The 15,649-nt window shown below is 44.0% G+C and overlaps 1 protein-coding gene across 2 annotated transcripts in view; it reads right to left on the reverse strand.

Annotated features, from left to right (window-relative positions):
- Positions 1-797: 797 nt before the first annotated feature.
- The window catches only part of LOC126106683 (uncharacterized), a 182,637-nt gene continuing 167,785 nt past the window's right edge, over positions 798-15,649 (reverse strand). The window contains exons 7-8 of one of the 2 annotated variants that reach the window (XM_049913051.1): positions 9,661-9,758; positions 798-1,387 (exon numbers count right to left, since the gene is read on the reverse strand). In XM_049913051.1, the coding sequence (XP_049769008.1) occupies positions 1,318-1,387; positions 9,661-9,758 (168 nt within the window). In that variant the 3' untranslated portion in view covers positions 798-1,317. Of the gene's footprint in view, positions 1,388-9,604; positions 9,759-15,649 lie in introns of both variants that reach the window. The other variant, XM_049913050.1, reaches the window with a different exon arrangement.

The following is a 15,649-nucleotide window of genomic DNA, read 5'->3' on the forward strand; positions in this document are numbered from 1 at the left end:
TTTTGGCCAATAAGGGACATTGTTAGCCTTGGATTTCTTTTAATATTAATAATTCGAAATTCTTTATTTTGCACAGTGATAATGTTGTGCCTTAATGAAGAACTGTCTTTGTTATTTTATTCATTTATGTGTACCAAAACTAGGCAACTCTTTTACACCAGAATTAGTTCAGCCTCCTCGTTTTCACATAAAGAACTGCTGACTTTATTGTTAGTGTTCCCCATTTACGAAAGATTTTATTTTTCATGGTTCAAAGTTAAACCAAGTTCAGACAAGATACATAGAACAACAGCAATAGAAGATCCTTGATCAACCCTTATAATTTCTTCCCATGCAAATAATTTGTGAATTAACTGAATGATTTAACATTCTTTAATCTACTTATTACACCAGATAACTATACACAGAAATTTTTAAAAAAAGTATTACTTCTTTGATAGAATATCATGATTTACATAGGGAATCCTTGGTATAAGCCATTTTAAATCCTAAATGCTGATGTATTATAATCTAAAATTGCTAATAGGTGCTTGATTGGTTTTATTATTGAGGTACAGTACTGTTAACTTGAAGATAAAATAGCTTATCTTGTGCAAACACAGTAATTTTTTGCCAGTTCCTTCTGTTCTACTGTCTGACAGATGACTGCTAATTACCTACAAAAATCAGTAATGTCATGACAGGGACTTAATTATAGAAGGAAATTAGCAAATTAGCGGAATAGAACATTTTCATTTAATAATTTCAATGAAAATACATTTAACCATTATTCTTCAGTTAACAACATCATACAGTCAAATAGTCTTATTTTTTACCTACAAATTACACAACATGGGATGAAGATCATCACTCAGTTACAAAAATTGAAATTCAATGGCGGAAATGCACATAATGAAAATAAATATGTATCTTTTATCTAACCACATTGAATAGCAAATACTGAACTATGCTTTGCTTGATTCAACAGTTGAAGTTTATATATTCAAAGTTCCTTGCGAAACACTGCAAAATGAATTCTTGTACACTTCAGTAGTCTCTCGAATTATTTATGAACTTGCTCTGTTTATGAAAACAGAAGCAGTAAGTTCAGTCAGAGGTATAAAGTGCAGACACTGTTCGCGGTAACTGTAGCACCTGGATACAAGATTCCCTGTCAAAATCAATAATAATAATGACAACCTTTCTTCCTTCAACATTCACGGATGTCCAAAGCGGTTTCATGAGCTTAATGTTCCATAGAAGTAGTGATGATTCAAACTGCCAACAGTGACGACATCGCTTCACATCTATACATTCACACTATCAGGTACCAGCCTGTCAGATTCTTGTCTCTTTCGGAGCGTCCAGTAGTAGCTGTACACGACTCGCAGGAAGAACACGTTGGGCACTGACAGAGAAAAGTGAGAAATACACAGAGGCTGTAGGCAGATGTTAAACAATTCAAATGAAATGAGGCATTACTGAGAAATAAAACAGAAGCGCCATATATGAGAAAATGAAAGGTTTTGCTTTGCCAGAAATACACTATACCGTTCAGCAGAATGTCAAATCATACGTGGATTATGTTCTGCAAATCCTATCAGGTAGCAGCACCTTCATGGATGCCTTAACACATAGACAAATTGTCGGAATTTAACCCATATGCTGTATCAACTGTACTGTTTTGCTATACTATTTAATGTTATTCGTGCTTATGATAGCTATATTTATTCAACTGCATTAGAAAGAAAACTGCTACTTTTGAAGAGGCCGTTGCCTCTTCAGTTGTACTATGTGACTACTGTTTACTTCCTACTGACAGCTCAGCAAGAGTTACAAAAATGGTTCAAATTTCTCTAAGGACTATGGGGCTTAACATCTGAGGTCATCAGTCTTCTAGACTTAGAACTAACCTAAGGACATCACATATCCGAGGCAGCATTCGAACCTGCGACCGTAGCAGCAGCGCGGTTCCAGACTGAAGCGCTTAGAACCGCTCGATCACAGCGGCCGGCAGCAAGAGTTACACACGTATTCCAGGTTTGCAGTTACTGTGTGAAGTATGTATGGAGGTTCATTCACAGCAGTCTGTTTAATAGCATGATTCAACAATTCAGTTCATTTGTACAAGGTATGACTAATAAGGCCTCACTTCACTTAGTTTTAAATTTCTGGAGGCTCTGCATTTTGTAGTGTGTCTATTGTTAACTTTTGAAATCAAACAACGGAAAATCCAGAATAGAATAATGACAACATTATAAAAGCAAAGACTGCTACTCACCATATAATGGAGATGGTGAGTTGCAGAAAGGCATGGCAAGAACACTGCTAAACAAGTAAGCTGTCAGTTAAGAGGTGGTCTTCTCAAGAAGCAGATGACACAACCCCCCCCCCCTCCCCCCCACACACAAACACAACTCACAGGCACATGAACATTGTGTCTAGGAGCTGAGGCCAGAATGCGATCATCTGTGCATGATGGGAGGAACATCTGGGTGGCGATGGTAAGGAGGAGCCTGATGTGGGGAGGGGGAGGGATAGCAGGGTAGGGGTGGGGGACAGTAAAGTGCTGTTTGTGGGAGTATACAAGGATGTGGTGGGGAGGCGTAAAGCAGGCAGTTGCAGAAAGGAGGTAACATAGAGGGAGGAAGGGTACTGGAAAAACAGAGACGTAAAGAGAACAGAGGTTACAGTGGTGGAATAGAAGGATAGATAATGAGATAGTGCCAGAGTGGTGACAGGAAGGGGATAGGTGGATGAAGTATAATGACCAACGAAAGTTGAGGCCAGTGGGATTATGGGAACATAGCAGGGAGAGTCTCTGCATGTGCATTTAAGAAAAGATGGCAGGGAGGACCAGCTGGCACAGGCTGTGAAGCAGTCGCTGAAGTGAGGAAACTACACTCCTGGAATTGGAAAAATGAACACATTGACACCGGTGTGTCAGACCCACCATACTTGCTCCGGACACTGCGAGAGGGCTGTACAAGCAATGATCACACGCACGGCACAGCCGACACACCAGGAACCGCGGTGTTGGCCGTCGAATGGCGCTAGCTGCGCAGCATTTGTGCACCGCCGCCGTCAGTGTCAGCCAGTTTGCCGTGGCATACGGAGCTCCATCGCAGTCTTTAACACTGGTAGCATGCCGCGACAGCGTGGACGTGAACCGTATGTGCAGTTGACGGACTTTGAGCGAGGGCGTATAGTGGGCATGCGGGAGGCCGGGTGGACGTACCGCCGAATTGCTCAACACGTGGGGCGTGAGGTCTCCACAGTACATCGATGTTGTCGCCAGTGGTCGGCGGAAGGTGCACGTGCCCGTCGACCTGGGACCGGACCGCAGCGACGCACGGATGCACGCCAAGACCGTAGGATCCTACGCAGTGCCGTAGGGGACCGCACCGCCACTTCCCAGCAAATTAGGGACACTGTTGCTCCTGGGGTATCGGCGAGGACCATTCGCAACCGTCTCCATGAAGCTGGGCTACGGTCCCGCACACCGTTAGGCCGTCTTCCGCTCACGCCCCAACATCGTGCAGCCCGCCTGCAGTGGTGTCGCGACAGGCGTGAATGGAGGGACGAATGGAGACGTGTCGTCTTCAGCGATGAGAGTCGCTTCTGCCTTGGCGCCAATGATGGTCGTATGCGTGTTTGGCGCCGTGCAGGTGAGCGCCACAATCAGGACTGCATACGACCGAGGCACACAGGGCCAACACCCGGCATCTTGGTGTGGGGAGCGATCTCCTACACTGGCCGTACACCACTGGTGATCGTCGAGGGGACACTGAATAGTGCACGGTACATCCAAACCGTCATCGAACCCATCGTTCTACCATTCCTAGACCGGCAAGGGAACTTGCTGTTCCACCAGGACACTGCACGTCCGCATGTATCCCGTGCCACCCAACGTGCTCTAGAAGGTGTAAGTCAACTACCCTGGCCAGCAAGATCTCCGGATCTGTCCCCCATTGAGCATGTTTGGGACTGGATGAAGAGTCGTCTCACGCGGTCTGCACGTCCAGCACGAACGCTGGTCCAACTGAGGCGCCAGGTGGAAATGGCATAGCAAGCCGTTCCACAGGACTACATCCAGCATCTCTACGATCGTCTCCATGGGAGAATAGCAGCCTGCATTGCTGCGAAAGGTGGATATACACTGTACTAGTGCCGACATTGTGCATGCTCTGTTGCCTGTGTCTATGTGCCTGTGGTTCTGTCAGTGTGATCATGTGATGTATCTGACCCCAGGAATGTGTCAATAAAGTTTCCCCTTCCTGGGACAATGAATTCATCGTGTTCTTATTTCAATTTCCAGGAGTGTATGTTGCGCAGTGTACTCAGCAACTGGGTGATCCAGCTGTTTCTTGAACATAGTTTGCCATTCATGTGGACAGACAGCTTCTTGGTTGTCAGGCCCACGTAGAATGCAGCACAGTGATTGCAGCTGAGCTTGTAGACCACATGAGTGCATTCACAGGTAGCCCTGCCTTTTTTGGGATGAGTGATGCTTATGACCAGACCAGAGTAGGCGGTGGTGGGAAGGTGCACAGGCTAGATCTTGCATCTTGGTCTATTACAGGGACAGTAGCGATGAGGCAAAGGCCTGCGATCAGGTGTGGAGTAGGGAAAGAAAAGGATATTGTGTAGGTTCTTCAGTGGACGGTGGAGTAGCACTGTGAGAGGGGGTGGGAATTATAATGGATAGTAAGTTTCTCATTTTAGGGCATGACGAGAGGTGGTCAAAATCCTGGTGGAGAATGCCATTTACTTGCTCTGGTCCGCCGGCCGCGGTGGTCTCGCGGTTAAGGCGCTCAGTCCGGAACCGCGCGACTGCTACGGTCGCTGGTTCGAATCCTGCCTCGGGCATGGATGTGTGTGATGTCCTTAGGTTGGTTAGGTTTAAGTAGTTGTAAGTTCTAGGGGACTGATGACCACAGATGTTAAGTCCCATAGTGCTCAGAGCCATTTGAACCATTTTTTTCCTCTGGTCCTGTGTGGTACTGAGTCATAATGCTCCTTTGCGACCTGATGGTGGGACTTTTGGTGATGACTAGAGAAAAAACTTATAAAAATATCTGCCAGTCTGTTAACAATACAACTGCCATTGCAGCACCATCTCATGTGTATATATCAAATCTTGGAATTTAAAATAATAGGGAGATAAGGTCAGTTGTAACAACTAAATAGTTTTCTCAATTTCGGCTATTCCTGTTTTTTGTCTATGAGTAAGTTCTTTTTACAATGTCTATTATTAGAACACTGGCGAGTAGATTTAATACATCAAATCGTATAAATTTTCCTTCTCTAGATATAGGTATATCTTTAATCTGGGTAACGATGCATCAGTAGCATTTTGAACTTCCATAGTCTGTTTGAAAAGTGTAATATTTTTTTTTATTAGGGCGTGGGGTTTCTTACTCATTCTGTATGCAGGACTATTAATGTAATTAACTACAGTATATGTAGTATATCTGGTCTTAAGGAGGTTGAGCATGGAGTGTGGTTGGTCGTGAGTTCACAACCTCCCTCTCTGTAAGGATGAAATTACACTATTTAAAGCTTTGCTGATTAAAGCATTAAATCTATTGGCAGGACCTCTATTTTATTTCGTAATACTGTTAGTAGTAATAAAGCGTTTCACCTTAGTAACATAATCATTCTCATTTATAATGACTGCACTAGCATCCTTATCTGCTTTCAGGGCAATAGATTTGTCTAGTGTTAATTTCTCGTTAATTCCACTTATGATAAGATTATTTTGGGTGTTATTATTATCCACCTATTTCTTATATTTTATTTGATGTTCAATAATCCTACCACCTTTGTTAGTAATTCGGTTTTTCCTTTTCATGGACTCCTAACTGGGCTATGTCTAGAGCTATTTGTATGTTACAATAGCAACAATGTTTTTTAAGCACTGTAAGTAGGCTGTTTACGTTTTCTTTATGTAAGTAGGCTGTTTATGTTTTCTTATTGGCAACGTTACGTAGCGCTCTATATGAAAATCACTGGCTGTGCTGTGTGCAGTCTGTGGCTAGTTTGCATTGTTGTCTGCCATTGTAGTGTTGGGCAGCGGCAGCTGGATGTGAACAGCGCGTAGCGTTGCGCAGTTGGAGGTGAGCCGCCAGCAGTGGTGGATGTAGGGAGAGAGATGGCGGAGTTTTGAAATTGAACTGCTATATATATTATGATTATTAAGGTAAATATAGTGTTTGTTCTCTATTAAAATCTTTCATTTGCTAACTATCCCTATCAGTAGTTAGTGACTTCCATAGTTTGAATCTTTTATTTAGCTGGCAGTAGTGGCGCTCGCTCTATTGCAGTAGTTCGAGTAACGAAGATTTTTGCTGAGGTAAGTGATTTGTGAAACGTATAAGTTAATGTTAGTGAGGGCCATTCCTTTGTAGGGATTTCTGAAAGTCAGATTGCGTTGCGCTAAAAAAATATTGTGTGTCAGTTTAAGCTCAGTCCTGTATAATTTTTCTAAGGGGACGTTTCATACGGCGACCCTGTTATGGCCCATTATCTGTCAGCATTCAAGATTCAGCACTGTCTTTCTGTTGGAAGGACAACACTACTTCTTCAAGACTGCATGGACATCCACTACTTCCGTGTGCATTGTCTTTTACTGCTCAGACTTTGATAAAAGAAACGGCAGTTTTACTGTGATGAATGATCAGGACTGTCTTTATGGACTGTGAGAAAATTTTAGCTTTTGACCACCATTGTGTTAATAAGTGTGTGCATTTGTTATTGTAATTATGAAAAATTTTATCAAATCATTATTGGCTACTGGCCAAAACAATTTGTAAAATTTTTTGTGGGGAGCATGGGGGCTATGTAAGTAGGCTTTTTATGTTTTCTTTATGTAAGTAGGCTGTTTATGTTTTCTTATTGGCAACGTTACGTAGCGCTCTATATGAAAATCACTGGCTGTGCTGTGTGCAGTCTGTGGCTAGTTTGCATTGTTGTCTGCCATTGTAGTGTTGGGCAGCGGCAGCTGGATGTGAACAGCGCGTAGCGTTGCGCAGTTGGAGGTGAGCCGCCAGCAGTGGTGGATGTGGGGAGAGAGATGGCGGAGTTTTGAAATTGAACTGCTATATATATTATGATTATTAAGGTAAATACAGTGTTTGTTCTCTATTAAAATCTTTCATTTGCTAACTATCCCTATCAGTAGTTAGTGACTTCCGTAGTTTGAATCTTTTATTTAGCTGGCAGTAGTGGCGCTCGCTGTATTGCAGTAGTTCGAGTAACGAAGATTTTTGGTGAGGTAAGTGATTTGTGAAACGTATAGGTTAATGTTAGTGAGGGCCATTCCTTTGTAGGGATTTCTGAAAGTCAGATTGCGTTGCGTTAAAAAAATATTGTGTGTCAGTTTAAGCTCAGTCCTGTATAATTTTTCTAAGGGGACGTTTCAGCACTACCGTTCATGACTGGTGCTACATTGTACTTTAACCCTTTGTCATAAATATTCAGTTCAGCAGTAGTAAAGGTAATATTAGTTAGGCTGACTACACATTTAAAATATTTGCATTAAGCATGATCAGATCCAAACCTAGTGTTGCATGTGTTTTCCACATCTCCACGTTAACTACTGGATTGGTTTCAACCAAACTTCGTATACAGACCACTTACAGTCTGGAACGAAACGCTGTGGGGTTAAAATCACCTACCTATCAATGCGCAAATACCAATACTTTATTCATCTAGTATTTTAGAATGAGTGCATTAATATACTTCCAATAAACTTTACACATGATTTCCAATTTTAACGAAACCTTCCCTTGCTGGAGACTCCCACAAAATGATGAAAGAAAAACACTTTATCGCTTAGTACATTTTCATGGAGTGAACCTGCTGCAAGAAACATGACGTTATAATTTACTACTTCTTTACAGCTAACTGCATTCGTAACCCATTTTACAGACAGTATTCACATATACTACTGTATGTACAGGAAAATTTATATCATGGTACGGCAAAAGTTCAGAACGGGATCCATGACAAATACGGGTCTGCAACAAACTTATGACATCAAACTAGTCGTCTTGTCCGCCATACTTTGCGAACACTCAGCTCCTTGAAGGGCCCGTCGGAAATCAAGTCGTCAATAGAAAGGTACCCACTAAAGGCCTTAGCTTCCCCATTTGCTATAGAGAACTTCTATGCATTTAAACGTGCATTAAAGAATAATTAAACTGGTCTGAAATAGTTGCTGTGCTGTGACGTACGCATCACAGCCTATCTTTCTCGTGGGCCTCGGTTTAGTAGATACTACATAACATTTTCATTTATTCCTTTCTTACTGCAGACTCTATTCACAACACATTTCGCAGACATTTGCCATATATACCACTACATGTGCCTGCAAAATTATAACATTTTACAGCACACAGTTCAGAATAGACAACGTCATAAACATTGAACTGCACCAAAATGAAACTGCAAGGCGAAATTAGCTAATGATACAGGTTAAATATATGTGCAAACGCATGTGAAATGTGTTGTTGTTGTGGTCTTCAGTCCTGAGACTGGTTTGATGCAGCTCTCCATGCTACTCCATCCTGTGCAAGCTTCTTCATCTCCCAGTACCTACTGCAACCTATATCCTTCTGAATCTGGTTAGTGTATTCATCTCTTGGTCTCCCTCTACGATTTTTACCCTCCACGCTGCCCTCCAGTACTAAACTGGTGATCCCTTGATGCCTCAGAACATGTCCTGCCAACATATCCCTTCTTCTAGTAATATGTTAAATATATGTAACATATATTTGACGTACGTGTGCACGAGAAAGGCGACGGTAAAAAGCTCGTCCTCAACCCCCGATCGATTTAAATCAAATTTGGTACACGTATTGGTAACAGTGTGGAAAGAAATACTACGGGGGCAAGAACAACCAACCTCCAACTGGGGCGAAAATTGTAACATGGAGATAGTAGAGGGGAGAAGAAGATGGGTAAAAATAGGGAGGGGAGGAGATGGATAGATAGAAGAGACAGGGACAGAGAAAGGAAAGTGGCAAAAAAAAAAAGGGTGTTGGACAGAGTGAGGGCTAGGAAGAGATGGACAGAGAAAGGAAAGAGGAGGAGACAGAGAGGGCTGAGTGGGAGGTGGTCAGAAGGTAGGGAGAGGAGGAGATGAATATAGGGAGTGGTAAGAAGAGATGGGCAAAGCAAGAGGGAGGCCAGATGGATTTAGAGGGGAAGGATTAGATGAACAGAAGGGGGAGCAGAGGGACATAAGGGGCAGGAGAAGATGGACAGAGGGGGGAGGGCAGATTGACGGGGAAAGTGGAGTAGGACAGAGAGATGGGCAGGAGGCGAGTGGGGCTGGTAGAAACAAAGAGGGTGTGGGAGAAATGGTCAGACAGGGAGTGAAGGATGAGATGGACAGAGAGGGCTGATGGAGGAGATGGACTTATGGTAGATTGGAATAAATGCTCAGCTAGTTAGGAAATAAAATATGTGTAAATAAAGAGATTGAATTAGTTTTATGTGCATTGTGAAAATGGATTATTTGGATGTTTCCAGCACCATAGGCAATTATTAAACACGAACATGAATAACTACAGCTAGAGCTGAGCGACTTCTGCAGCAGTCAGTATAATAGTATACTTACACAAGTAGATGACGCACATAAAAAATATAATAATGGTGTCGGAAGGACGTTCATACCAAAAAACAGCAGACCAGGCGATAACAGCTATTACAATCACTGCTACGGCCGTCAGGGCTTTTACAATCAACCATGGTAAGAGCTTGGCAGAGCTTCCCTGAAATGTATAAAAAGAAACTGACATTAGTAGTACAGATCTGATTTCTTAATTTAATGCATGTTTTGGTGGTAGCTCGTCATGAAAATAAGCTCACCTGAGATACACTGATAAGTCATTTGAACAAAACTGATGAAACGTGATTCTTACCAAAATCAGATACTGTAAGTGGATGCTACGCTGATTCTGGCCCAGTGATTTACCGTGAGTCATCCTCATCTCTTCAACAATTTGTGTCCCCCAACCCGCTCCCATTGATCTCTTGCGCTCCCCTTCCACACTGTTGTTGTTGTTATGGTCTTCAGTCCTGAGACTGGTTTGATGCAGCTCTCCATACTACTCTATACTGTGCAAGCTTCTTCATCTCCCAGTACCTACTGCAACGTACATCCTAGTGAATCTGCTTGGTGTATTCATCTCTTGGTCTCCCTCTACGATTTTTACCCTCCACGCTGCCCTCGAATACTAAATTGGTGATCCCTTGATGCCTCAGAATGTGTCCTACCAACCGATCCCTTCATCTAGTCAAGTTGTGCCACAAACTTCTCTTCTCCCCAATCCTATTCAACAGCTCCTCATTAGTTATGTTATCTACCTATCTAATCTTCAGCATTCTTCTGTAGCACCACATTTCGAAAGCTTCTATTCTCTTCTTGTCTAAACTATTTATCGTCCATGTTTCACTTCCATACATGATTACACTCCATACAAATACTTTCAGAAATGACTTCGTGACACTTAAATCAATACTTGATGTTAACAAATTTCTCTTCTTCAGAAATGCTTTCCTTGCCATTGCCAGTCTACATTTTATATCCTCTCTACTTCGACCATCATCAGTTATTTTGCTCCCCAAATACACTCCTGGAAATGGAAAAAAGAACACATTGACACCGGTGTGTCAGACCCACCATACTTGCTCCGGACACTGCGAGAGGGCTGTACAAGCAATGATCACACGCACGGCACAGCGGACACAACAGGAACCGCGGTGTTGGCCGTCGAATGGCGCTAGCTGCGCAGCATTTGTGCACCGCCGCCGTCAGTGTCAGCCAGTTTGCCGTGGCATACGGAGCTCCATCGCAGTCTTTAACACTGGTAGCATGCCGCGACAGCGTGGACGTGAACCGTATGTGCAGTTGACGGACTTTGAGCGAGGGCGTATAGTGGGCATGCGGAAGGCCGGGTGGACGTACCGCCGAATTGCTCAACACGTGGGGCGTGAGGTCTCCACAGTACATCGATGTTGTTGCCAGTGGTCGGCGGAAGGTGCACGTGCCCGTCGACCTGGGACCGGACCGCAGCGACGCACGGATGCACGCCAAGACCGTAGGATCCTACGCAGTGCCGTAGGGGACCGCACCGCCACTTCCCAGCAAATTAGGGACACTGTTGCTCCTGGGATATCGGCGAGGACCATTCGCAACCGTCTCCATGAAGCTGAGCTACGGTCCCGCACACCGTTAGGCCGTCTGCCGCTCACGCCCCTACATCGTACAGCCCGCCTCCAGTGGTGTCGCGACAGGCGTGAATGGAGGGACGAATGGAGACGTGTCGTCTTCAGCGATGAGAGTCGCTTCTGCCTTGGTGCCAATGATGGTCGTATGCGTGTTTGGCGCCGGGCAGGTGAGCGCCACAATCAGGACTGCATACGACAGAGGCACACAGGGCCAACACCCGGCATCATGGTGTGGGGAGCGATCTCCTACACTGGCCGTACACCACTGGTGATCGTCGAGGGGACACTGAATAGTGCACGGTACATCCAAACCGTCATCGAACCCATCGTTCTACCATTCCTAGACCGGCAAGGGAACTTGCTGTTCCAACAGGACAATGCACGTCCGCATGTATCCCGTGCCACGCAACGTGCTCTAGAAGGTGTAAGTCAACTACCCTGGCCAGCAAGATCTCCGGATCTGTCCCCCATTGAGCATGTTTGGGACTGGATGTAGCGTCGTCTCACGCGGTCTGCACGACCAGCACGAACGCTGGTCCAACTGAGGCGCCAGGTGGAAATGGCATGGCAAGCCGTTCCACAGGACTACATCCAGCATCTCTACGATCGTCTCCATGGGAGAATAGCAGCCTGCATTGCTGCGAAAGGTGGATATACACTGTACTAGTGCCGACATTGTGCATGCTCTGTTGCCTGTGTCTATGTGCCTGTGGTTCTGTCAGTGTGATCATGTGATATATCTGACCCCAGGAATGTGTCAATAAAGTTTCCCCTTCCTGGGACAATGAATTCACGGTGTTCTTATTTCAATTTCCAGGAGTGTAGTAAAACTCCTTTACTACTTTAAGTGTCTCATTTCCTAATCTAATTCCCTCAGCATCACCCGACTTAATTCGACTACATTCCATTATCCTCGTTTTGCTTTTGTTGATGTTCATCTTATAACCTCCTTTCAAGACACTGTCCATTCCGTTCAACTGCTCTTCCAAGTCCTTTGCTGTCTCTGACAGAATTACAATGTCATCGGCGAACCTCAAAGTTTTTATTTCTTCTCCATGGATTGTAATACCTACGCCGTATTTTTCTTTTGTTTCCTTCACTGCTTGCTCAATATACAGATTGAATAACATCGGGGAGAGGCTACAACCCTGTCTCACTCCCTTCCCAACCACTGCTTCCCTTTCATGCCCCTCAACTCTTATAACTGCCATTTGGTTTCTATATAAATTGTAAATAGCCTTTCGCTCCCTATATTTTACCCCTGACACCTTCAGAATTTGAAAGAGAGTATTCCAGTCAACATTGTCAAATGCTTTCTCTAAGTCTACAAATGCTAGAAACGTAGGTTTGCCTTTCCTTAATCTAGTTTCTAAGATAAGCCGTAGGGTCAGTATTGCCTCACGTGTTCCAGTATTTCCACACTACTACACCTCAGTTATCTTACATATTAATGGTGCACTGTTATCCTGTGGGATAGAGGATAAATAAGAGGCCTTACTTGTGACAGTTATTATTATTCCTGATATATTACCCAATTAGGGTGATCTGTTATCCTGGTATTCCTATAAGGATAATTTATAGCACAATAAGGCAATCTAAGATGGTTTCTAGTATCCCCAATCACTGTTATTCTTATCTCTCACTTAATTAGGATAATTTATTACCCAACATGGCGCCCTTCTCCATGCCACAGTCACACAGGGGAGGCTCAGCCAGGTGTAGTAGACAGAGGCGCAACCACAACCGTCCATGGTTAAAGTGAAGGCGCGACATGATAACCAGAAACGATGTGTGTTACACAACACTGGATTACCATGGTCATATTCGTATCAGGTATTATAGCTGCATAATACATTCCTCTTTGCTGGTGCTGGGGTTCTGTAAGGTTCCGATCTGCTGCCACACATCTTGCACCAGGTCTGAAGATAAGAACCGTGTTTATACGCCTTTGTCCTGTGGTGGATGTCACTCTTACCATGAGCATCAAGAGTTTCATTGCCCCTTATACCATGGTATCACTTTATCCACAGCATAGTGATTTTATTGTTATGACAACATAATGCTACAGTACAGTCTGTGATTTGGTACATGAATTAATTTTTTGCATTATTGATGAAATGGTTCTATATGAGGAGTAATGGTGATCGTGAGTCTGTCAGAATAACGATTGTATCTAGAGCTAGGCCACCAGCAAATTTATGAGCCTCTAGAATTGCGGTGAGCTCCGCTGTAAGTACTGAGGTTTCCGGAGGGAGCTTGAAGTGGGCATTATGTTCATCTGTTCGCTGTAATATATCCTTTCAACGCCATCTGCTTTGCTGTGTAGAGATGGCGCGCATGTTCCCAACCACTTAAAAAGTTTTTTAACAGTTGCGGGCTCATATTAGGATCCACGTGTGGTGCAGCCAGTCGAATGTCTAAATCTGTTATCAGATTCTTGTAATCTTTCATGCAACTTGGATGGTGCGAAACTGTTGCGATTTGGTGACACAGTGGTACCAGTATCTACCAGTAAAGCGTTTCTCTGCCAACATCCAAATTTTCGAAAACAAATTATCTTGGACAAATTGTGCACATTTGAGCAGATATTTAGATCCAATGTACTTTATTCTGAATTCGACCAAGGGGTCATTAGCTTCGACAAGAAGAGATTCATAGGTGTTAACTGCAAACTGATGGCCTTTTATTTCCATCTGCCAAGCGTTTGTAGAGCAGCATAAATGGTCAAACCATAGCAGATGCAACTACAGTCCATATATGGCCCGATTAGAATACCTTACAAAGTCATAAGCTGATCACCCACAACATTATGACCACCTACCTAATACCCGGTAAGTCCACATTTGGTACGGGTATCAGTGGCGACGCATCATGGCATAGAAGCAATAAGGCCTTGGCAGGTCGATGGAGGAAGCTGGCATAACATTAGCACACACAAGTCTTCTAATTCTCGTAAATTCTGGAGATTGGGACGATGAGCTCTGAGGCAATGTTCAATCACATACCAGATAGGTTCAATTGGGTTCACATCTGGCAAGCTGGAGGGCCAGCACATCAACTGGAACTCGCCACTGTGTACTTCGTTCCAGTCAGTCACACTCCTGGTCTTTGAGTCATGGTACCATTGCTGTTGGGAAACGTGACCGTCCTGAAGGGTTGCACGTGGTCTGCAACCACTGTGTGATACTCCCTAGCCATCATAGTGCTTTGCACATGCTCCTCTGGACCCATGAATGCCCACATAAATGCCCCCCTTCCCCCAGAGCATAACGAAGCCGCTGCCAGCTTGTCTCTGTCCCACAGCACAGGTGTCAAGGTTCCCCTGGAAGACAACTGATTCGCGCCCTTCCATCGGTATGATGAAGAAGGCACCAGAATTCATCAGATCATGCATCATGCTGACATTGTGCCAACGTTCAATGCTCCCATATCAGTTGTAGTTGACAATGTTGTGGTACTAAGATTTTGTCAATGTTGTGGTGTTAACATTGGTATGTACATGGGTCGTGAACTGTGGAGGCCCATCGTTAGGAGTGTTTCATGCACTGTCTGTTCAGACACACGTTTACTCTGCTATTCATTAAACTCTGATGTTAGCTCCACCACAACTCGCTGTGTGTCCTGTTTTACCAGTCTGCCCAGCCTACGACGTCCAACATCTGTAATGATGGGTGGCTGCTCAACCCCACAACATCTGGACGTGGTTTCACCTTGGTTTCATCACATGTTGAAGACACTCACCGCAGTCGTGCAGTTTCCAAAATGCTTCTGCCAAGCCTTCAGCCATGACAATCCGCCATTATTCAAACTCGGATAGATAGTGCACTGTTGTGTACATAGTTCCTCGTAGTCAGCGCGTACACAACTTTCCCACTAGAGCGCGCCCCGCTAAGCACAACAGCACAGGCGCAGCGCTCGCCCATCTCCGCACTACGAGATGGCGCTGCCTTAGAGACAGACCAAATTCTGCTTCCGCTGATCCGCGTATTAATATGTAACGCAGCCAATGAGATTGCTGCTAACGTAGAACCTTTTCTCCTCGTGGATCACACTCGCGCAGTGATATCTGAACGCGTGAGGTATTATAACAAGTGTACAGACCTCCGATTAGTCAGTCTGCATTAGTCTGCATTAGTCTGCATTTGTCTGTCCCAGCCTATAGTCAAGTTTCAGTCTGCGCCTAATAAGATTACCATATTCCTGTACATAGCCATGAAGATAAATGTATAGACACTTTGTCAAGTATCAGAGATATGTGAGAATAAGATTAACGTGCGAAGACCAAAGGAACTTCAGATTGTCAATTGTAAATAGCATCCAGAATCAAGTTAAGTAAGGTTTATGATTGTTATTATTTTAATAAATGTGTGTGAAAATTAATCAAGTTCTGTTTAAAGTTGGTCACCGTCAGTCTGCTACTCTAAGCGTGCAA

Source organism: Schistocerca cancellata, chromosome 10 (assembly GCF_023864275.1).
Source record: "Schistocerca cancellata isolate TAMUIC-IGC-003103 chromosome 10, iqSchCanc2.1, whole genome shotgun sequence".
NCBI lineage: Eukaryota > Metazoa > Arthropoda > Insecta > Orthoptera > Acrididae > Schistocerca > Schistocerca cancellata.